This window comes from Monopterus albus, unplaced genomic scaffold, assembly GCF_001952655.1.
Source record: "Monopterus albus unplaced genomic scaffold, M_albus_1.0 scaffold63.1, whole genome shotgun sequence".
NCBI classification, from domain to species: domain Eukaryota; kingdom Metazoa; phylum Chordata; class Actinopteri; order Synbranchiformes; family Synbranchidae; genus Monopterus; species Monopterus albus.
Window position 1 is genome coordinate 1,174,680 of NW_018127943.1, and position 25,282 is coordinate 1,199,961.

The window sequence follows — 25,282 nt, forward strand, 5'->3', positions numbered from 1 at the left end:
TCATCAGGTTAGAAAAAGACTGAATGATATGAGTTATCTTCTCAGAATAAATTACCATAAACTCTGAAGATTGTAGTTTGAAAATAAATTCCTTGGCTTCTTACATTGATTTATACAGATTATCTACAGTAACTGACTATGCATTAAATTGTGGGTGTTGATATTTATAAAACTTAATCTATGATTCCATCATGAGAGCAGCACTAATGAATATAATCTAGAAACTTACTGAAACAGAATTTAAAAGTCAAATATTATTATAATAAAATAAAAGCCCTATTGAGTGGGCTCCATAAAGTTCTCTTCTTTTTTCATTGTTTTGAACTTGAACTTGTTTCACTTCCTTTAAATGTGCAGTTTAATGGCTCAGTCCCTTGCATTTAGTAGGCTGTATAACGTTTTGGCTGTGTTTGCCCCTGAACCTAAATGTTCTAACACAGAAGGACAGTGCAACCTAGTGGTCGGTCTTCTCACTTAGGACACATTTTACCCATAATTTCATTCATGTCACAACAGACTGTAACACATCACCAGGCTGAATGTTGAACCAGATGAAGCTTTGATACAGAGGCATTATGGGGCTTAATTTGGTTGTTTAAATTTATAAATAAAGTGGCCGGGCAGGGTAGATTACTGCACTATAGAATAGAAAATACTGATTTTACAAGTACCCTGGTGTCAGTTACTGTACAGCAAGTTAGTCACTTACTTAGAAATATTTATTTCTAAATAACTGCATAATAAATTCTTTGGATACTCTAAAATCGTTTGGTGGTTGTTCTTTAATATAAACCAATAAAGCAGAACAGATCCCCACTGTGGGATCAATAAAGTACCTACTCTACTTCAAGGCAACTGGAAAATAACTAATCAGAGGATCAGAGGGAGAATGGTTTTGCTTAGTTATGTACAACTTCCAAGTTAATTTACTTGACCTGTGTTATAAAATACGTTATGTATGATCTAATTTTCCTTCAGCCATTGCCTGTAATGAAGAATTCATTCTTTATGCCACAGCCGGAGGCATGTGCACAACCCATTCTTGTGAATATGGTATCTCAGGAAAGCTTTGAAGTAATTTCATCATATTTAGGCACAAATGTCCAACTGGACTCAAGGATGAACTGATCAAATTTTGGTGATCAAAGGTCAAGGTCAGTGACCTCATGTCTGTCTATTCCAGTGAATTTAACTGGTTGCTGGAGGCATATCACCACAAAGCAGCAATTCTAGTTACCACACACATTCTAGTTAATCTTGATGTACAGACAGGTGAATATATATCTGAATAAGTGTTTGTACAAATGTATTAAAACCATGTGCTTCGATGCAGGGTACTAGAGCTCACCAAATAGGATTAGTATTAGAGTAATGTGAACAACACAATGTGGCCTTCAGTCCCCAGATGTCAATTCAACTGAACACATGAGAGACAACAGATGAGTTAGGTCAAAACATCAAATGAGGGAAGAATAATTAATCATAAAAATAAGAGTGATTTTGAGCAACCTTACAAAGCCGCTCCACTACCTTACTATAACAGTCTTTGCCTTGTTCCTTTGTCCATTTATGAGGAACTATTTTCTTTTAATATATAGAAGAACCTAGATCCTGAATGAAAAACAAACATTTAAAACAAAACAACACTATTAAAAAAAAAAAAAAGCTGCTAGGAGTGGAAGTAAATATTTTTTTCTCTGTGTGGCCGACACACACACACACACACACACACACACTCTAGATGTTGATATAAAGGGAGGAGATCAATGAACTGCATTAATGCACCAAAGGGATCCCTGACAATATAATTAACTGATTAGGCTGATGGAAGTGACGGCTCTCTGTCATCAGACTCCCACACTCCCATTCCTCAAAATATTCTCCTCCCCCTTTTGACACGCTCCGTCACAGCAGTGCTCACATAAAGTCATCACTTTGTATATTGTATCACTTATTCTAAAGATATTGTGCCAAAGTTCTTGTTCCTAAAACATAACTGGATTGTGTGTACAGTACGACAGATGAAGTTTATTATAATGTTGTATTATATTCAATAATAATGGACACGTCCTCCTAGATATCCTACAGATATTTTCATTTAAGAACAAATTTGTTGTTTCGTTTTGTCAAAGGAGTTTTGTCCAATGCCTTTGCCCCAGAACACCTATCATCATTTAAACGTTACAAATATACAAAGTGGTTGTGAATTCAATGAAATGTATCCCTTGGATTTCTTTTTTGATCATATGTTCAGCTGGGAAAAATAAATCTCCTGACCTAATCTGATTCACTGCTTTTACCATCTGCACTCAGTAGGACGAGACCCTTCTGGCACAAACGCCGGCCTGCTGTGAGTGCATGTATGTGTCTGAGTGCGCTTTGTACCCCCTCTGAGGCTTAAACTGCAGGTGCACTAGTTAATGGAAACCTAATTACATTTCACTTCTGTTCTGTAGACAAGATTAAGATTTTTAAAAATTCAGCAAGTCTTGTCTACTTTTTATCTAATTGCATCAAATTTGCAAAATAACTTGTTGCGGCTTCTGTTAAAAACAAACAAACAAACAAAAAAACCTTTGATTGTTTGCACATTGGCTAACAATTAACCTCTTCATGCTTGATTTCATAGTTAGTGTTAATTCCAAAAAAAGCAGTGTACTAAGGTGGTCAGAAATGTGTGATGCTTGAGTCGCCACCACGCCTGTGACCACTACAGAAACATCACTGTTACATTGCGTTGAAGTGTCACTGACTGACCACAGCCACTGATTTATTGCCGAGCCACAAAAAGGCTTCCTTTGTGTCCCAGAATAAAAGCCAGGATTGTTGGACGCTCCATTAATTAGGCAGTTTGTTTTTATACAGGGACACTGGTAATGATTAAGCAACCCTATAACCAGACACACACAGGTGTAAACATACAGCATAATGGCCTTTCTGGATTTTATTAAAATAATTCTGAGAGCTTTGGCATCTTATTTTTATAGAAACCAATTAAATGTAGTTGTTTTCAAATAGCACAGTGTAAAGTAAAAAGTGGTAATAAAAGTTAGAGAATTCATCAAAATGTAGTAAAACTATCACAAGTACTCTATATGTGTAGTGACTGTTAGAGCTATATTATCATATGAAGTGTAATTACTGTTGATGCAAGTAAACAGCATTTTAATGTTGTAGACGGCTGAAAATTAGCTCATTTTATGTGCTTTATATGGGGTTTGGTAGCTTAATATTTGTATGATGTCATTTTATTAACTGAACATTTTTTATTTAGCATCAATTTGAAAAGTAACAAGTAACTGTAGCTGTCAAAATATATTGGAATTAAAATTACAATATTTAACTGTGACAAAGTCTAATAGAAGTAATGAGAAGTGAAATTGCTCAAGTAGGCCTAAAAGTACCTCAAAATTGTACTTGACTGCAGTATTTGTGTAAATGTTCTTAGTTATATTCCACCACTGTGCAGTTCAAGTGCCAACCGAGATAAATGCACACAGAGGGGTGAAAAAGACCAGTAATATAGAGGCAAGAGCAGCTCTGCAAATCTGACTTTTGACAAAGTTGACCTTTCCTGTCCATGTCCCAATTCTGCTGGTCTCTGGTTTCTGTCAAACCAGAACTAGAGGCAACTTATTTATCTGTGACAATGAAAAGCTGTAAATTGTAGGAGCCACAGTCAAACAGTAGGGGTCAGTGTAAGCATGTGTAGCTGCACGTGCTATAATCCAATGCATCTAACACACTGTGTTTTTACACCTCCATCCAGTCATTCGCCCTTGAAAGAGGTGCCATGAGAGGCGCTGGCCTAAGCATCGGGAGCACTTTGGGGACCACTGTCCTGCTAAAGGATGCTTCAGGGAACAAGGAATTAAACCACCAGCCCTGTAATTAATGGACAACCTGCTCCACATCCTGAGACATCATTATAGTCTGTGGTTATTATAGGGGCATCTTATTCACATTCACTTCCAAGCGCAAGCATGAGCTGGATTGGCTGCCAGTAATGCTGAGTGTAACAGAGATTCAAGCCAAAGACTGTAGACAGTCCCGCTCTTTTCTCCATCTGCCAGTCCTACAGCAAATACAAACTTCAATGAGTCTGGTAGTTTTGCAACAGAAACGGTTTATATAGACTCAAATGTCACGAGTTATGTTAAAGATACTTCTTTTAATTTGCAAGGTCTTTTTCCTTTAAATGCCGTTAACTGGTCCAGTGCAGGTATGCTATGTTACCACCTACATGAATCCGGTAGAGAAAAACCCTTTTTAATCATGTTCTGCATTATGAAGATTACAGAGATTGCAAAGCAAATCAATGAGATTACCTGTCTTCACGTTACTCCAAAAACACTGATCTTATTTTAAAATGTTATCCCATGAGACAAAACCTTGAATCTTACCTCTTCTCTCTGTGCATAGTAGAAATCCTTCCCTCCATCCTTTGGCTATAAACTCACTGACCCCTCTTTGTTGCAGCAGTAGTGCTCATCTCTGCACCGACTCCTTCTGTGGAGAAAATCGATAAGCACGGGTCAACCTAGACAATGAAGGAAGGCGTGCTGGTAACACTATAAAACAGGATGCAACTACGGTCTCAGTGAATTTACTCATACCCATATCTTTCTTATTCAGTGTAAGTAAATGTAGGTTATTAGCTTTATCCGAAAATAATAACAAACATTAAACACCTTAAATAAAAAGCTGAGAAAAATCACTGCAGACTTAAACTGTACTTTCAACTTACATGAGTGAATTACACTCATTCACACAAGCTTGACAGATTCAGGAAGCCTCTGATAAGCCTAATGTGAAGGTATCAGACATTCTCCTTTGCACACATGCCTATCACCTCTCAGCACTCTCAGCCCTCATCATCAATGAGCTGCCATGGAGTATCTTTGGCTCCACGCCTGCTGGTGTCCATGCTCCTTTATCAGGTGTCACAGGAGGGTTTGGTGTCACTGAAGCCCTGTCCGTCTTTCTTCACACCCTGCTTTATGAGCTTCATTACACAGAGCAAGTAACAAAACAAAAGCATGACGCTCATCACGTCTCAGTCCAGAGGAAGGCAAACTGCAGCAACAGTCTATAAAGAATTCTGGATGGATTATGGTGCAGTGGCTCTCAGGAGGGTTGCAACAATTTATCAAGCAACTATTCTAATACCCAAAATATAATTTTAGCCATGGTTTTAATAGAAATAGTAAAACATCTGTAGGTTCGAGCTTCTCAGATGTGAGGATATACACCGATCAGGCATAACACTAATTATCTCACCTGGCTTATTCATGGACACACCTGAGCAGTAACATCTCTCTCACAACGTCTGAATTATGGGACACACAAAATAGGCTACACTCACATACACAATTAGGTGATTATAATTTACCAAAACTGTTCCAAAGCAAAAGTAATACCACAAAAAATGCAATGGAATTAAGGCTGCAGCAGCGCTTAGCTCATGAGGCTATTGCTAGTCTAGTTTAACAGAAAATGCCCCATCCTGAACTGTCTGCAGAGTTTGGAAAGTCCCATAGCCAACTGTGGGAATATGGCAGATGAAAGCCAGCGGCACAACACCGGGATAAGTGAATGAACAGTTCAGATACAAAGCTGTCTCCACTACATTATTGGCCATTAGCTGCTGCTAAGTGGACAGGAAAGGCAGCAGACAGCGCGTGATCAGAGCTTAGATACAACACAGTGGTCTCATGAAGATCGAGAGTCAAAGTTGTGTTGTTGTCACAGAGTGGAAATACAGGCTTTTAAAGGGTTTTTTCATTTGACAGTGGTACAGTAATAAAGTTCAATGAACTAAACTAAAAACATTTTCATACAAATATAACTATGGCTACTGTTGTTAAATGAAACAAGGTGCATCATAATTTTCATTTATCTGCCACGTAGGAAGTTATATGGTTTATTTGGAATAAAGTTTCCTTAAGGGGGCAAAGATACAAGCATTTGTACGCATTACAAGAAGAAAAAGACGTCACAAAGATTAAGTTCAATACAGAAATGCGTAGCCTAACTACACACTTAATATTTAACGCATGCATTTTAAAATTACACAATGTTCAGTATAAAGATGCACGTAATATTTGAAATCAGAGGCAGAGTAGTGCAGCAGTCACATCCTGTGAGCAGGAATCGACTGATTTGTGAAACAACTGGTTGAGTTATTGGTTACATGACTGATGCAGCTCAAATGCATTAAAACTTATCTCATGCACAGACGCAGGACCTCTCTGAATGGCACCATCAATCAGCTCAAGACACACAATCTAATGCTGATATCAGAAAAACAAACAGTATGGAGAGAATAAAATGACATGCAGTCATTATAGTGTCTGAAATTTACATAAGGAAAGAAAGATTCTGTGGAAAGCAAGGGAGTGCAGAGCTTCAAGTTAAACCCATATTTTACCCCTTTATTTAAAACCATTAAAAAAGAAGTATGAGTAATACTGAATGTATCTGGATCAATGACAACTTTCTTTCATCAGCAGACTGACTTGCAGTTGAATGCTTGACCTCTGATGGGGAAAAGACAAAGGAATGTGTTTTTGCAAGAATGGATCTATGAATAAATCACTTCCCCTGATCTATGAATAAACAGATTCACTTCCCCTGAGGATTTCTTAAGGCATTTTGCCCAAATACCAATGTGGCTCACACAGTACGGATGACAGGGTTGTCATCACATTGTCCAGAAGTTGATGACGTTACTATCAATTGTCTTATTTTGTAACTGTTAATAATTCTGGCAGGCGTGATGAGTTACATTCATTAGAAAATGAGTTTGGTTAAGTTAATTGGTTGGTTAATTATTGAGTTAAGTAAAACCAACAGCACCACAATTCAGAAATACTGTAGTAGAAGTAAAATGTTACAAATCAAAATTTTACTTCTTAAGTATAAGCAGAAAAGTATTAGCAATAAAATGTACTTAAAGTATCAAAAGTAAAAGTACTAGTTATGCAGAATGACCCATTTAGGAGGTTTATAATATTTTATTATGTGGCTGTTTTCATGTTTTATGTTAAGGCGGAGTTAGAAGACATCTTGAGTATTTGTGACCAGTAACTATAGCCATCAAATAAATATAGCAGATTAAAAAGTATTCTATTTTTCAATTAAATGTAATGGAGTTGAAGTATGAAGTAGCATAGAAGATACTGAAGTATTAGTATTTAAGCACAGTGCATAAGTAAATGTACTTAACTACCTTTCACCACTGCTAATAAAGGTGCGAATTAGGAAGAGTTGAGAGGTGAATGAAATGGTTTAAGCCTTTAGAGGAATACGTAGGTAAAGAGAAAACACACCTAAGTCTTGTCTTCAAAGGCAACTTAGAGTTTTGCATTTTGGTGTATTTTCCTACTCCTGTAGTTAAAGTACTGCACAATATCACATGACGCTGACATTTCTGCACAACGGCTGGTTTCAAATTGTTTAAAATCAGGTTGGATTTCAGGCTTTGTTTGATGCCTCAGTCTAAACCCTAAACCACAGTAAACATTTACACTTCGTTCTGATTATCAGATGGAATTTTCTCCCCCACTTTGATGTTTCTCTAAGGGTTGCTATTTATACAGCCACCACTTGTTGTCTGGAAAGTGCAAGCCTCTGCTGCTGCGTAGATCCCCACTATACACAAGCATATAAACACAATCCGGGCTCACACAACACTGCCCTCCTTATCGACAGGAACCCAAAGTTCCTCCTGTGGAAATGTCTTTGTTCACCCTCAGCTGCCACACAATGAGCGCGACTCTCTGGAGTCTGCTGAAGGCACTGCAAGCGAAGGCCTTCATTCATTCCACACATAGCACGAAGAAGGCGCTGACCTTGGAAAGAAGCTATTAAAATTGTTCTGTATCAAACAAGTTTACCTACAGTCCCTTTTACACACACACACACACACACACACACACAAACAAACATTTGTTTCAGTAACAGCTTCTAACTACAAAAACAAATGGTGAGGAGTGGAAAGACAAATTACTGCACTGAAGTCCAGAGCAACCTTTTCCATTTCATTTCATTTCATATTGTATCCAGAACACTTACTTTCATTGTTGGTTATACTGCCAAGTATTTCCACAAATAATTAATGGTTTCATCCCTAAAATGGTTGAAAATTTCACAGCTTCTCAGAGCCAAAGCTTACACCAATGTCCTAGTACAAGGCACACAACTTTCACACCAGACACCTGGGTTCACAGCCAGAGTCTTGTCTGTGGTTAAGCTTATTATATCTTTTTTTAAGTTAGCATTGTGCCGAAATTTAACAGTTAATTGCACACAGGTGCAGGCAAGAAACATGGGGTAAGAGACATGCAAAGGACCCCTGGCTAGGCGTGCAGTTATGTGGCGTGCACTGTAACCATTCAGCTACAAGGGTGCTGCAATGTCAATTCACTGACTGTACTGTATCTGATGCTAATGTTTTGTGTCATATCCATCTGTGTTTATTTTGTTCCCTATCTAATATGACTGTGATGCATTCCTTTTTTATTCTGATGTGCATGACCCTGTCGAGTACAAGGTGACATATGTACCACCTGAGGCCCTCAGGAATACATACCAACCTACATACAGTGTGAGCACAGAGGAAGACGTACACACAAACATGGATTGTCCCTAGTGACTTGCCTCACGGCAGCAGGCAGCTGGAGCTCCACAGAGGATGAAATCCTGTTATAGCTGGCTTTTCATGATGCCTTTAACCGCATTACACTCCCCTCTCAAGTCTAGATCCAATCCTATCAAGCTAGCACATACAGCTGCACTGTGACAAGGGTGCCTCCCTTTAATGTCGTCAAATATGACGTGTGTTTTCTCCTCAGTATCTCCAGTGGCCGGGCTCCCTGGGTAGATGGGAACGGGAACTCAGTCACGCAGAGGGGGGAGGAAGGGGGAGCAGGGCAGGTGAGTGGATAACTCATTACTCTAGTGCAGTGGTTCTCAACTGGCACCACCCTGGGACCCGCTTTCCAACCCACTTATCAAGTGGCGACCCACCAGTACAAGACTTCAAATTAATTAATTCAACTATAAATCACCTTTTTAAAACATAGTGAGACATCACGTATTTGCACCAGAAATGGCGGAGGCTTACCTCAGTGTGTTCTGGCTAGTCCTCAGGTCCCGAAGTAGTCTTTGAAAGTAGTCGACTGGTTTGTCTTTGTACGCGACGTGTTTTGTTTCTAAATGGCGTTTTAACGTCATAGTTCCTTGTGCCAGTACTTTACTGCATATCACACATTGAGGTTTTTGTCCATTTTTATCATCTATGTAACTACATCCATACTTAACATAGTCCGAGTCATATTTCCGCTTCGCCATCTTCTCAACAAGTGGACCTATCTTCAGTGAGCGTGCACTGTCACCCGCCAATCAAGGGTTGTCATGGCAACGTTAGGCCTCTGCAAATCACGTATGCATTTCAAAATAAAAGCCTCACGTTAGATACTACCTAAGCATTTGAATCCACAACAATATATCGCTCTCAAAAACACTTTTATTTTTTTTTTCACCATGTCTCTCGAGACCCACCACGTGAGAAATACTGCTGTAGTGGATGTTTACGTGTGTTGTCCTCATAAGAATAGAAAGATGAGGAAAAAGTTTGGATACCTTGTTTAGGACTAGGAGGCCTTGGTTTATGGATTATAATAGGAATGAGAATTTGAAATAAATTAGGCACAGTGTGAGGTAATGAAGGGGTGGGGGGCACATAAAAACACTTTAACACTTTAAAATAACTAATGGTCCGTTAGTTATGCTATAGTTTTATTGCCACATGTATTATTCTTGATTCCAGCTAGATGACAAAGTAAAATGATTTTTTTTAATTAAGGATAATCAGGATAATTAATACTTTGGTCAAGAGAAAAAAAAATTAATCTATGTTTTTCATTTTCAATAAACAATTCAAGTCATTTGAACTAAAGAACATCTGATTTCAGACATGAGAATGTTCATCTTTTTAATAGCAGCAAAAAGTAATATTTTTGGGGGGATATTGGACTGTTCGAAGATTAGACTCAGAAGAAAATGCAATAACCTACTAAATTATTAAAAAGCTGACAACTAAACTATGCATTTAGGCTCTCCTTGTTTTGTAATAAAAAGTGGAATTGTTCAGATAGCTTAATTTATGTGCACCTAAAAATCTAGATTAATCACTCTGGAAAAAAAAGTTACATTATTGTCTGTCCATGTTGACAATAGCTGCAACCTAATGTAACTTTGACATGTAACTGCACAGTCTCAAAGAAATGAAGGGATCATTGGTTTAAAGAATGCAATCAATTATCTTTACATGGCACTGATCTCTGTTGCACTCACCCCAACCACAATCATTCCTTCTCCTCTGCTGAGTTTCACCCCCCCCCACCCCCCCAGCATCACTCTCCACCTGCTCGTGCAGAGGATACATGTGCAACAATTACTGCAGTGGCATAGCAGACCTGCAGTGCCAGTTGACAGTACACAAACACAGAGATACAGTCAGTCTACTGCGGCTTGTTTCCCTGCCTCCACCAGCCCACAGTGCCAGCTGCAGCCCGCTGTCCACCAGCACGTGCCAGGTTGATGTCCCACAGGGGCCATGTTTGGCATCTATGTGTCTGTTTAAAGGGCTTAGTGTAAAATCCCGTCACCCAGCTGCTTCCACTGTCAGATGGTCCCAAAGACCCACATCTACAGATGTACAGAGAGCAGAGGGAGCAGAGCACACATAAAATACCACCTCAGTTTGCTACAGTCTGCATGTGTGGACAGAAGGTGCTCACAACCTTCTCTGGTCTTATACTGTAAAATAAATGAAGCGGTCCAGCCTTCTACATTTTAGCCGTGTTCTTTCCTTGTGCATGTTTTCAGCCATTTTGAGCTCATTGTAGTAGTACTACATGTTTACAAATGTAGTGCACTAAGATGTCCTTGGCTGTTGTAGGGAGCTACTTTAAAAAAAAATTTTGCAAGTAGCGGGGGGGGGGGGGGGGACTTGGCATCACACTTCTACTACTACCACCTTGTACCAAGAAATGTCAATAAATAAATGTTTTGATTAAACACAGCAGAGGAAGGAAAAGAAAGTGAAACAACTCCAAAACCAAAATATTAGCTTAAAAATTTAAACCAAATCGACAAAGCAGTGGTTACCACTTGAAACATTATACCCACCATTTCATTTCGAATTCATGAACATTAATATGCCGTTATAACAGTATCCACTCTTCAAGTTTTTCCACAAGATTTTGGAGCACCAAAACTGGTAAAGTGATTTCTTTATGGACCTGGCTTTATGCATGAGACCATCCCCAAACTGCTGCCACTATTGTCTGAAATTTTATTGTATGCTGTATCATTAACAAAATATTAGGCCATATGATAAAGCAAAAACATTGTATGTCAAAAGAACTGACTTAGAATTAGGGCCAGCACAAGATATTTTCATGTAGGTAGACTCAGAAGAGTAGTCCTCATTTGGTGGTGTAATAATTTGACCAATTACAGTAAGTCACATGTTGGATGCTGGACATTCAGCATTATCATTGCTAATAATCGGAGTCAGCACATTTGGTATTTTATAATAGGCTATACAAATGTAAACATAAGCATCTAAAAGAAATGTAGATACGATGCATCTGCAGAATATTCTGACATCCACATATTTAACATCCTCCATACCCCTAGAGGATCAAATGACACACCAGCCAAACCCTTCTTAGAGTCATTTTACAGACATCCATATATTAATATATTCGTGAGCATTATCAGCTCCCTTCCCCTCTCCCGTTGTGACTCCAGCACTTCTGCAAAGCTGTGTAAGTTGATCCGATCTTTCCGACAAGGGAAGGTCCCATTAGCACTAGCCAGGGGTACCCATGGGAGTCAGGAGGAACAGTGTCCCACCCCACCACCACCCTGCCCGGCATCATGACATTACTCATGAAACACCCACATTTTGATCTGGCTAAGATCACGCTGCCCTCTCATTGGTGGAGACTGGATCGGCCCAGAACAGGAGATGAGGATCTATTGGTATGGAGGGAGGGAGAGTGATGGTAGGACGGCAAGGAGGCTGATGAGGTTATCGGATTGATCGATCAGGCCACATAGACGAAGGCAAGGGCAAGTGCTGCAGGGTTTCAGAAGGCTGTTGTTTCTCTGTAAATGGCAACAGCTGTTTTGATTTGTGTAGGAATTGTTTGCATCAGTTTTCAAGGCTTCATTTATATCTACTGCTGATGAAAACATGCAAGTTGACCTATTACATGATCCCTGAAAAAGGCCTCTTCTACATGAAATTTACATACTTTTGGCGGCCTTGTTAGCTTCATCTCTGGCAGTTGGTAGTTTTTAGCTTTGTACCAGTTAAAGTTATTCACTGGACTTTAACTGTTTAAATGTCAAAATAAAAGCTGGAAAACTTGAGGCGACTGCAAACTTTTTAAAGGAAACTGATGTTATGCCCTTCCAGCCGCAGTCACCCTTCGTCAGCGTGCAAGCTAGCAATAACAGGGCTACCATCAAGCATAGGTGAAATATAATCCCAATTTCCTTTTTTGATTTTTCCTCTCGCCTCAATCAACCCTGAAGTCATTCCAGCCAGCCATTTTAAAGAATATCCCAAAGTTCTTGTTCCTGCACAGAGAAGCAAGAATCGAGGAAGCTGCCTGGAGGAGCTATGAGTGAGGACACACAAGTGCATCATTCACTGAAGTCTTCTGTAGAATGATGCAGCCCTTTATTGAAAACCAGTTGGTGATTGGGTGCTTCAGATGAAGGATCAGAGGAAAGGACGTTTCAGGTCATCTTTGCTTGGTTCCCATTTTCTCACATGGACATGTTGAAAGCTCTGGAGCAAGTGACTTAAGTGGACCTCAACTATAAATCAAATTTAAATAACATTTTTTGGTATGTGAATGTCCAGCTGCTAACTTGCAGTGGCTCGATGCCTCCTGACATTTTAGCAGTGAGAAAGCTAAATATTACTAGCGTGATCAAGATGTGTCAAAACTGCTTTAATAAGTGGGATGATTATGTAGGACAATCAAACATCCACAAAAAAACAAACAAAAAAAAAAATTTTGCTTTGTACAAAATTGTTCCTTGTAGAATAAAATTTATACAATATGCATATTTAACCTTTGACACCAGCAGTGATGCATCTTTAATTCTTTATTTTGCCGTGTCCCATTTACAGAAAATGTTCTGAGACAATAACATATGAAAAGGGGTGAACGTCATTTTGAACTAAGTTGGTAACTTAAAAAAAACAAACAAAAAAAAAAAACAGTATTGTAGCAAATTAAAAAAAAAAAAAATTCTGCTTCCACTTATATTGTTCCCTTAAAGCCTTTAAACCAAACATGAAGCTAATGCATGATATCCACATCTGACCTAGTGACATCCACAGAGTGCCATGGACAATTTTTTTTAAATCCTCCATTGCCGATTTATTCCAGAAATCTCCATAATAGCAAAGTGAGACAAGGAGAGCACTTTACTCTGGCGAATAAAACACGCCACAGTACACCACACAACGTTTTAAAGAGTTACTTTCCTTAATAATGAAAACAAACCCACAACATAAAAAGATTGGTTACACAAATAATGCATTACATCAAGGCACCTGAAACAAAAGGGATTGTGATGGGTTTATAAATGGTTTGAAAATGTTTTAAGGCCATTATCTTGACAGCTTTTTACCGCTGCCCACCAAAAGCTACTGCCAAATTTTTTAAAGAAAAAAAAAATCAAACTTATTTCACTAATAGAGAGCAAGTTAAAATGACTAGTGTATAGGGAAAGGAATGAGTCGGACAGCAGCTGCAATGCTCTCTAAAGACAAACCTTCTGGCTACACCCACATGTGTGATGTCACTAGGCATTCATCCCATTTGCAGCCAATGGCAAGACACCTGCTATGACATCATTGGAGGTGTGGCCAGAAAAATATGACCATAAACTGTTTGTTCTGAAATACAATTAGGAAAAACTAATAAATTGCCTTATAATCTTCCTGACACTGTGAATAGACATTGCCCTCCCAAAAAATGAAGTGCAAAACAAATTAAATTTATATGCACCTAAAAACTAGCTGTGCCACAACTGTGGCTGTGACAGATTATAAGGAAAACAGGAAAGGCTTCCCCATGACAAACCATTTATAAACCCTTCAGTAATTCCTTCAACATGGTACCTCATTGTAAATGTTCTGTGAGACTCTGGATATGATGTTATAAAACCTGCCTATTTCAACTGGCATAAATAAAAGGAATGGCATTGTAAAAAAAAAAAAATAATATTAATCATAATAATAAAAATGTGTGACTTGTCCTTAAGTTACTTATTTCAAATATACACAGCGACTCCTTTAGTATTTACATGTATGTACAGAGTATTCATTTCTGTTTTGTTCAAATACCTTGAATAGCGTTGCTGTGAAAACTGTTACTCTCTACATGTCCACTTATATCCCTTTGAGATTTGAGAACAAGGAGGTCAAACTGGGCAGCACGACTTGGAGCCTCAGCACAGCTCTTAGAAAGGCACTTGCTACCAACTCAAATACTGCAAAAAATCCTCAAACCGAGCTTTCAGCCAAGACAACCGAGAGGAGCAAGCAAAACCAAAAAAAAAAAAAAATGGAGCAAAATTAAAAAAAAAAAAAAAATGGAAGGCCACATAGTAGGCACTGGGGTTTCTGTCCCCCTCTCCCCTCCAGGCCAAGTGTTTTAGTAAGGCTGGCAAAGCTGGAAAGAGACACAGCAAAGGGAGGGTTTCCTCTCTTAGTGTGGCTACAACAGTCCACTTCCCCCAAACCCTTCCTTTAATAACACCCCCCAGACACTGAACAGGAGCCCGCTGACAGTTATACGAAATCATATCTGTAAACAAAAACAAATCTTTATAGTGTTTTTTTTCAATGATTCATCATTTCTTAAATGATACAACTCCATAAACAAAAACTGCAGAGAGCTTCTTTTGCCTCCTGAATAATTGTTACATTTCAGGTCCTTCTGTACATAATTAAAGAAAAATTACATAAACAGAAGCAACAAAGGATGTTCACTGTGCTCTGGCCTCTCGAATCAAAAATGGTTCCAGGTGACAGTGACGAAAACATAAAGCAAAGAATGGCTTATTAAAACACAAAGCCTTTTTCTTTCCAAAAGTAGTATGAAAATTAGAATAGACGCTGCCTTGCAGCTTCTCTCGCTTCCACATTGCAAGTCCCTTGTTTAAATTTCTTATACACAATGGCCTCTGAGATCTTTCTGACCAGTAAAGACAGCACTGACATTTTTCCAGCGGTTGTCTTTGGGGCTGTAGCCTGGGGTCCGGTGGGGTGCTTTGAGGAGTGAACTTGAGCTGTGCAGGGTACAGATCACTCCCCCACTGGACTGCACTGCAGTCTTAGAGTATTTATAAACTGGCTGCTTTCCCGCCTCCGCTCCACTGCACTCTTCCTCAAGCTCCAGTTCACCTTCTGTCTCATCCTCCTCCTCGTCACACGTCCGATAGGAGGGGCCCATGAGCTTTTTGCGCTCCTGCTCAGCCTCCCGGTTGCTTTCTTTCAGCTGTTGCTGCTGCCGCCGACATCCCACGACGGACCGGAGCGGCTCACACTGGTTGTTCACGTTGTCGTCTGGGTTGGATCGCGTGTTCCTCTCACGCTCTTTTCTCCGTTTGCGAGTCCACCAAACGCATACAATGATACAGAAGAGGCAGAGCAAGCAGAAGACGACGCACAGAAGAGGCACCAGGTAATCTGTTCACATCAGGATGTATGAGGAAAAAAATTTTAAGACAACTACACAGAAATCAGAGAATTAATCAGGAACATGCAGAGGCCCATGAGAAACCATTGTGGGGACACTTCTGTTAATCATTACTCACCCACTGAGTGGGACACAACCTTTGTTTCCACTTTGACCTCAATGACTGCCAGCATTACGGTGCTGTTGTGTCGTTTAGACAAGGTGCCCACTATGGTGCTGGCTGCCTCCTGGATGAGACTGTGGTCTTGTAGATCTTCTGGCTGGAAAGACTGAAGAGCCATACACAGAACAGGGAAGTTGAAAACACCAGCCAGGAGCAAGCATCAAGTTGTGTCCCAATAGTTACAAGTTGTGTAATAGTTACAATAAATCTTGTTCATCCCAAAAGTACGTATGCTTAAGTTGTGTCTTAAGAGTCTAAAGTTTAGCTAAAAGCCCTCTGTGGGATAAGTGATTATCTTAGCTGGAAAATAACTAATCTGGCCCTCTCCAAAGTTACGCCTACCAGCATATCTAAAGCTTACTTATTAAAATGTTGATTATGATTGTGTGCATACATATAAATAGGACAATTATCATTTTACATTTCCTTTTGCAGATGGATTAAATAATCAAGACGTCTACAGTAGCTGTTTCCCACTGTTTCCAGTCTATTGCTTCCAGGTGTATACTTAGTCATGAGATATCAATTTTCTCATCTAACTCTTGGCAAGAGTGAAAGGAAGCACATTTCATACAATTTCCAACAATTCTTTTAACTGTACTGTACAGCCTCCAATGACAAAACCTGTCACCTTGATCCTACTTTAGGTAACATGACCATCAAATTCTAATTTATGTGAGCACTTGTATGGTTGATTGTCTTATATATGTGGCTAGGAATAATAATACTGTGCTTAACCACTGTCAAGACTGATGCGATTCTGACTTATTTGTCAGAAACAAAACCTGGATTATGCACTTACCATTGCTACTTCTATAGCATCCTGATTTGAATGAGAGTTTTCACAGAGCAAGAGAAGGGCGTGGTCTTTCGCCAAACTTCTGGTATCGGGAAGACACCTTAGCTCATAGCAGATGTTCTCCACTGTTGTTCCCTGCACATGCACACACATATCGATCAGCAACAATACAAAAACCACTACTTGAGAACGTGTTCAAGACTGCACCAAGGAAAAAAAATAAATAAATAAATAAGAGATGACTCACTGGTGGTACTTTGTCTCTGTTGAAAACAAGTGTTATGCGGACACAGCTGTTATCCAGATGCCCGCTGTTTGGCTGGCACTTGGTGGTTGCTTGTGGAGGTGAGGGCCCAGTCATGGAACAAACCCCCCACTGATGGCATGGGGGGGAGAAGCACGTGAGGTAGCTGTGCTCCTGACACTTCTGTCCAGCTGGGCAGGACTGTTCTCTCTGGTCCTGGCCTGATAGGCTGAGCTGGCAGGGACGACGACCACACAGCACCTGGTATCATAGGGTTAAAATATTCACCTACATGCAATCTTACAAAACATTTATTATCACTATTATCCTGCATGTTGCAACCAACAAATGTTAACCATCATCTCATTTAGGGCTGCAAATAATTATTATTTTCAGTAGTGATCCATCTATGGACTATTCTCTCAGTTAAGTGAGTCATCATTTTGTCTAGAAAATAGTCCATCATTTTCCCAGAACCCACGGTGACATTTTCAAATTGCTAGTCTGTTCCACACAACAGCCCGCAATTTGTTTGAGACAAAAGCCATATAAAGAAATCTCATCAATCAGTACCTCAGAACAATCTGAAATGTAATCAACTTTATAACATTCACATCTGGAAGCTGCTCAGTACAACCACAGACTGAGCTGGAGTCTCTGGAGTAGTTGGGGGTTAAGGGCACCACAGTGGTGTTAATGTTACAGGCTTATTTCCTCCATTAAAGGGAGTTTTTCCCCTCCCTGTTGTCACCAAGTGCTTGCTCAAGGGGGATTTATTTGGTTTTTCCTCTATAATATTAATAATAGTACGGTCTAGACCTGACTTTGTAAAATGTCTTGAGATGACCTTTGTTGTGATCTGGTGATATACAAACAAAACTTAAATCGAAATGAAATTAAACGCATTATGTCACACTTTGTATCTATATCTACTGCGCTACACTTTGGGAACAACTGCTCTTGTCTTAAAGGGAACAGTAGCTACCGTAGAGGTCCTCTATCTGAGCACTGTTAGCAGTTCCGTTTCCTTAGCAAATCAAGCATCTGCTGTTTGTAAGTGAGGAGTAGGAGACATTTAGTTGCAGTGTGTCTAGAAGAGCCCCATTACCTTTGTACAGTCCACTTTGCCGTCTATGCAGTAGCAGCTGTTGCACTCCTCCTCCCAGCGGCTGCCGTGGGGAAACTGCAGTCCAGTGTAGTGGCAAGTTTTCCCAATTCCTATGACTGCACAGTGACAGAAAGAGACATGTTTAGCAGGATGTTTGCATTAAGTAGTGACTTAATGAATCATTGAACACAAACGCTGAGGACTTAAACTACAAAGTGGAAGGATTTAATAAATAAGTATGGACTGAATGAGTAAGTCAGGTGTATTTACACTCCTGGCACCGGGCTCCAGTTCTACCAAGTGGACAGATGCATCGGAAACCGTTGATCTCATCCACACAGGTGGCTCCGTAGGCACAGGGTGATGACTGGCACTCATTTATGTCTGTGAAGAGGAAAAGAACCTCAAATTTAGGTTGACCACCCGGCACAGAGTCCAAACCTTTTTGGCTAGTGTTCAACTGTGTGAATTTTCAATTCAGAGTTGAACTTGACATGTAAAATTGGCAGTTTGTACTTTGCCCCTGCAGGGTGAATCCACTAATCACAACAATATGACTGGAATGAACAGATTTAGCTGCAAAACGTTGCTGTTTTAAATGCTGGGATTAATGTCAATTTACAACCCTTTAACACTGGCTTTATTATATTTATGAACTCTCAGCACTTTAACCAAAATTAATGTTCACTCATATCAGATTCTTTGTGTACTATTGCCCTGAGGTACGAGAAAAAAAACGTCACACTGGGAACCGTGACTATTGTCATCCTGATTTCACATGAACACAGTCTGGATCAGACTCTTAAATTTGAGCCCAACAGAAAAGGTGAAAGCTATTTGGCCAAAACAAAGGAGCATAGAAAAAAGAATTTCAGGGTCACTGGATAATTTGTCTTGTGTGTGCAGTATGACTGAGTGAGTATGGAGGAGGGATGACCTCTGACCCCCATGGCGTTAAAGGCCCGAGAAAAAGGGAGAGGGCGGCATTTAGGTTTCCATCTCCTCATTCTTTTTGCTCCTGCCATCTTTTGACCCATGCTCCTAATCATACTGTTATCATGGCTATATCGGATTCTTGTGAATAAACAACGAGGCTGCCCAATGATTTTTATCTTAGATGGGGTTTTGCATATTTGCACCACATCAAAAAGCATACAAGTAAGTAAACTCATAACTCACTGATTCGGCAGTCTGGTCCGGCAAAACCAGGGGCGCACTCACACCGAAACCAGTTGATTCCGTCCACACAGATACCACCATTGTAACTGAGGGAAAAAAGAAATGGGGAAAAAAAAAAAAAAAAAATAGATGAGGCCGTAAAAGAGCCACATCCTTTCCAGCTACAACAAAGCACATTGTGTTTGTGTGATAGGGATAATGGGAGTCACAAAGATCAATTCAGCTCATCAATACAAGCCTGCACCTTTCAGATGCTAAGGCCGTGTTCGGACTGAGTTTCAAAAAAGCTCTCCCCATTCATTTCTATGGTGGACTGCATTCACCTCAGCCGACACAGCACTGCAGGGGGCTCCAACAAAACTGACACAACCTGTGCAGTAAAAAAAAGTTGGATGTGGTTCAAATTTTACCACACCGGATGGTGACATCATCCGGCAAAGGCACTCCACTGACCAATTGCGTATGGGGACGATGGGGATCTGTATGCCCATGGGAAGAAAACTCCTTTGTTTACCTTGTTAGCATGAGCATTCATTGCTATTCACTGCCACAAATAACACGCCATAATGACAGGCCATGCATTTTCATTAGTACTGGATATTAAACTGTTTATCAGTGCAGACACACTACTGATAGGATTGCTGCCAAGGTAGAGTAGGCTACATTAGCAGCATGGCTAACCAAAACACAATGGAAACTCCCAGGCTGGAAAAGTGAATGAAGCTCATGTTGACTTGTCACAATGTGGCTGTATTGTACATGCCTACAACACTGCCCCTGCAACCCCTCACCCCCTACCAATGCAGCCCCTTGCGTTAAATACAGCGGGAAGTTGCATTTTTACCAGATCAGTCTGAACACCCACTAATAGGGATGTCCAGTAACTCCCCTCACCTCCCTTTATCATGCCTCTCTTGCTCAAAGCCCAGCCCCCCCATCAGGCTGCACAGAGAGAGTGGATACACTGCCCCCTTCATCTGCATTCACTATGGGGTAGGTGGAAGGTGGAACCCCCCCCAAAAACATCTCTCTCCACCTTTCTATCCTATTAAAAAAATCTACCTCACAAGTGATGCTTTTTTCAGGGTCGATCTAAGGATAACTTCCAATGCTTTAGTGGGCCTCCGGTCCTCCACCCTACAAGGTCTGTTTGAAGTGTATAGATGATGGAGGGAGGGAGAGATGTATTAAAATGGATGAGGGTTGCAGTCATCTATATCTGTTAAAGAGAAGAACCAAAGGCAATGGTTATAACTGAGCTGTTACTGTGACATGTCATTTTTACCATTCCCTACTTAAACAGTAGAAACATGAGGCCTTAAATGGCTTAAATAAGTAAAATACTGCCGCGAGCACAGCGACAGTTATGTGTCAGTTATGTGCAATACAATGGAAAGAAACGAACTCTGGCCACAGGTGGGACCTTCCCAGCCCTCTTTGCAGATGCAGGTGAAGGCGTCTCCTCCCCCTACACAGGTGCCACCATTGGAACAAGGACTGGAGGCACATGTGCTGTTCTTGGCTGTGGGAAGAGGGAGGATGAGCCCAAGATCAGAGGCACAGCAGACTTGCAGATACAGCAATCAAATGCAACAAGCTAAATGATTTTGGAGGAAAACATGCAACTACAGTTTTGCTTTATTTTCGGCCTTAAAGTTGGATACTTCTAATTTTTAGGATTTCTTTCTACCCAGAATGATCTCTTTTTAAAGATACAGAAAGGCTAAAGTCTTATACTCAGCAGCTCCTGAAGCAAAAACTGTAAGCGACACCATTGATTGTTAGCTTTCTCAAACACTTGTATGCCATCCTGAGGCCCCACCTGTGTTGCACGCATTTCCACCCCACGCAGGTGGGCATGCACAGTGGAAGGTATCTCCATGGTCATAGCATGTTCCTCCATTACTGCAGGTGGTTGCATCACACTGGCTTTCGCCTGAGCCAAGAAACACTGAGATCACACAATGTACAAATCCCCAAACACTTGTCATATTACAAACTATTGCCAGCAACAGCAAGAAAAGGATGATCCTTTTGATTCAACATGTTGAAACCATGTTTCACTTGTCAAAACATGTCGAGATGTATAAGCACAGTGGAGCTGTGCCCACTGCAAACTATGAACATAAACAGAGTCAACATAACTCACGGGAATGGCAGGTCTTGCCCTTCCAGTTGTCGGCACACTCGCAGACGAAGTCGTTCACTAGGTCAACGCAGCGTCCGCCATTCTTACAGGGGTTGTGTCTGCACTCGTCGATATCTGACAGTGAAGAAGATTTACATGATTCAATCTTTACTGTCTTTACTGCAAACAGAGGCTAGACCCCCAGGCGTGCCTTTTTTTAAATTAATGTTTCAAAGAATCATTCTAAGGATGAATAACAGTGAACGACACTGGAGGTGAGGAACTCACTAAGGTCACATAGTCGACCCTCCCAGCCATCAGGACAGAAGCACTGAAAGGAGTTCACACCATCAATGCAGGTCCCTCCATTTCTACAGGGGTTGCTGACGCAATCGTTAATATCTGAAATGGTAAGAGAGGCACCGTCAGCAAGACTATGCCGTGTTAGAAGATGATCCATTTTTCTTTTTTAGCAACATTTAACCCTCCATATTTGGCATTTAAAAGTACTTTATAAGCACTTAATAGTTTATAATGCAGGATTAATGGAAGCAAAAACAAGAAACTTGTAACTGTTTATTAATGCAGCTCAACTACTGAAATGATTATATACGAGAGCCATTTTATACTACATTTGTATTTCACGTGAAGTGGTTTTCATGTTTTATATGTTTATCACATTGACACTTTAAAGTAATAATACACGTTTGCAACAACATTATATTAAGGATTTATAAATACTTATAAATGCTAAATAGTGGGGGCTAAAAGGTTCAAATCTTAAACCAAGAGTTTCTCCATACTCTTGTGACAGTAGATGCCACTGAATCCTGGATCACAGATGCAGGCAAAGTTGCCAGATGGCTGGCTGATGCAGCGCCCTCGTGGACCGCAGATGTTGGAGGAGATGTGCTGCACTCCAGATGAGTCATTGGTTGCTACAGCAACAGTGCAGCTGTCAATCACTGCGAGGAAATACAAACATGGTTGAAATGTATTGCTTTTTTTGACGCACTAGTAGTCTGCTATATACTACACCATTACAGGCGGCTCCAGTCACCTTGACAAGGTGTGGTATGGCAGTTTGGCTTGAGCTGTTCACAAGTTTTTCCCTCGTAACCTTCCGGACATGCACAGTAGAAGTCTTGGCCCATACTGTAGCACTTGGCCTCATTCTCACAAGGGTTTGGATCACAAGCGTCTGAAGGGGTCGAGGTGAGGATCTATGGAAATCATGGAGAGGAAACCACTGCATTTACAAAAGAACCTTTACCATTTATGTTCAGACGTTTTCAGCAAAAACAAAGCTCTGATAAACCTGTTTACCAGCTACAGACAAATATTCTTTGTCAAGATTTGGAAATGGAGCTGAACTTTAGGAATTGATCACATGTCCATGTTGTACTTACAGCTGCCAAACAAAAACCTGATGTATGATTGACCAGGTTTGTTGAACAGCTTTCTTTTACAGTCATTTCCCCAGAAAGTGGTTAAACCCTAATTAGACATTCAAAACATTTGATTAAATTCAGACTTCCCAGCACCAACACTGCTCTGTGAGTGACAACAACAGCCTTGTGGGAGGTGAGATAGTTTCCAAGCAATCAAGCAAACTGAGTTGACCTTTGACCAGAAGTCTGCCTTTGTAACTTTTAGCCTACTGCTGCCACACTAACCAAAACATCACTTCACTTAAATTTATTTAGACTATCGAGTCTAACTAAATGAGCAATGGAGAAAGGAGAACTGAAGTCTGCGTAGGTGAGCGGCTTAACTTGGCCCAAGCCACCGCCGCTGTTCATCGAAGGTAAGTAGACGAGCACAGTAAGCCTCAGAAACTTCACCTAAGCTCATCAAGAGGATCCACGCTCTTGGTTTTACATTTCTGTCCTGCTTAATCTCACACGATTACTTGGAAACAAAAGCCTGGAGGAGAGGGACTGAGAAACTGAGCAGGCATGACAAAGAATAGGTGGAAATGCTAACTCTGGTCCAACATCATGAAGAAACCCAGTGAATGCAATAAAGACAAATCAGTCATACATCTTTTGCCATTTCTACTTGCTTCAGTACAGAGGTTGGAGTGAAAATCTCTCCGTTTGTGTAAACAGCAGCCTACTGTGCATAAACTCTGAGTTGCACCCTTTTGCCATTTAAGGTGCTGAACAAGAGAGTTCAGAGAAGGGCAACAGGGTGGTGGAGTCTGTGGTCACACAGTTTATTTTACTCTGTCAGGGCCAGATGCATTTTTTTTTCTTTATTATTCACACGTGTGTGTGGTCAGAGGATTGTGTCTGAGGGCAAGAGTGTCCATAAATCTTCAGCACATTATTGTAACAGCTCTGTTCATAGTAGCAGACAGGATGAGAATTCTTTTGTAGTGGAAAACCACGAGGCAATGTCACAAGTTAGTTGTAGTCAACCACAAATAAATTGTGCAATAAATCAAGACTTTTGATGACTGCATGTATGATTTAAAAGTCTTCTACACAACAAATACCGCAGGATAATTAAAACAAAATAAGTGTAAATCAATTAGTGGGTCTTGAAATTGGTGTGTGAAATCTTCTCATTTAGCCCAGGGTTTGCAAGATTTTTACAAAAAACTATTTGGAAAGCAGGTTGTAATGACGTTAACTCTAAAAACTGAAGGTGAGAGTTCAGGCTGAGGCCCATTTAGTAGCCATTCTTTGGTTACATCACTTAATGTTCATAATCAAATAAAGTTTTCCCAGCTGTCATAGAACTGCAGATGCTCACATTTGCATTATTCTGGGCACTTAAAACAACTTCCTCAGGAAAGTGATTAACTTTGCAAGTTACTTGGTCATGAAATACTGATCAAAATAAAAATTTTGACTTTATGATGGCTGTAGATTACAAGACCGTATCAGTTATGCCTAAACTAAATTTGATGACAATTCAGCGACAATTCATCCAGTCATTAGTGACATTTCTGGACCAAAATGGTGTACAGGTCAGCTGATGACTGACATTCCTGTCTAACAATACCAACTGGAAACTTTCTGGGTTCCTAAATTAATTCTACGAACACAACAAAATTCATAAACTGGCATTACATGAAGACAAGCACGTCAGCAGAGAATAAATGTTGTAGCTCTTTGCACTGTGCCTCCTAGAGGACTTGCGATGTGATTCAAGTGGCAATTGTTTCTTCTGAAGACATGGATCAGATCAGGAATGGGAAAAAAACAAAACAAACAAACCAACCACCACCAGTGCAAACGTTTATGGACTTAGAGATACTAATAGAAATATGAGCCTGGAGCAGCCCCTGTAGTTTGGCTCTGCAGGGCAGGAGTGTACACTGCCACAGCAGGCATCAGAGCTGTGTTGTATGTGAGCAGAAACCCAGCATCACCTCATTCAAACAGACTCATATTTATAGTAGAGCTGCTAAATCAGGACTGGCTCCTGACCAGCAATGTCCTCCATTCAGGGCCCAAGAGATACAGTGAAGTGTCGGTTTCTTCACTGCTAACCTACATTAGACTTAGACACACACTTCAAACAGAAAAGGGTTCTGAAATATGAATTACAACAGAGGTTTACAATAAAACCTGTGCTTGGCCCACTGGGTTGAGAATATACAGCCTTACACAACAATTAGGCAGACCATAACAGCGATTTGCTGGAGAGTGTGCAGTGGGCAACTGGCTCAGTGACTGCATTGTAATGGCTACTGCAGTTTGTTTATCTGTACGGCATTAAAAGTCACCGTGTACATTTTCTAAATTGCATGGCTGTCAAGTTAAGTGCTGATAAGCTTTTCACCAGATCATCAACACAGAGCAATGAGGTAAAAGCTTCAAAAAGAAGAAGAAAATCAAACCACAA

General features: G+C 40.3%; 1 protein-coding gene across 2 annotated transcripts in view; it reads right to left on the reverse strand.

The window, feature by feature from the left end:
• Positions 1 to 14,678: 14,678 nt before the first annotated feature.
• Positions 14,679 to 25,282, reverse strand: part of jag2b (jagged canonical Notch ligand 2b) — a 39,888-nt gene continuing 29,284 nt past the window's right edge. For both annotated transcript variants that reach the window (XM_020604006.1, XM_020604005.1), the window contains 14 exons: positions 22,485 to 22,647; positions 22,228 to 22,389; positions 21,713 to 21,826; positions 21,446 to 21,559; positions 21,119 to 21,232; positions 20,702 to 20,818; positions 20,489 to 20,515; positions 19,297 to 19,383; positions 18,388 to 18,501; positions 18,118 to 18,233; positions 17,013 to 17,270; positions 16,769 to 16,900; positions 15,922 to 16,072; positions 14,679 to 15,793 (listed from right to left, as the gene is read on the reverse strand). In XM_020604006.1, coding sequence (XP_020459662.1) covers positions 15,273 to 15,793; positions 15,922 to 16,072; positions 16,769 to 16,900; positions 17,013 to 17,270; positions 18,118 to 18,233; positions 18,388 to 18,501; positions 19,297 to 19,383; positions 20,489 to 20,515; positions 20,702 to 20,818; positions 21,119 to 21,232; positions 21,446 to 21,559; positions 21,713 to 21,826; positions 22,228 to 22,389; positions 22,485 to 22,647 — 2,190 coding nt within the window. In that variant the 3' untranslated portion in view covers positions 14,679 to 15,272. The remainder of the gene's footprint in view (positions 15,794 to 15,921; positions 16,073 to 16,768; positions 16,901 to 17,012; positions 17,271 to 18,117; positions 18,234 to 18,387; positions 18,502 to 19,296; positions 19,384 to 20,488; positions 20,516 to 20,701; positions 20,819 to 21,118; positions 21,233 to 21,445; positions 21,560 to 21,712; positions 21,827 to 22,227; positions 22,390 to 22,484; positions 22,648 to 25,282) is intronic.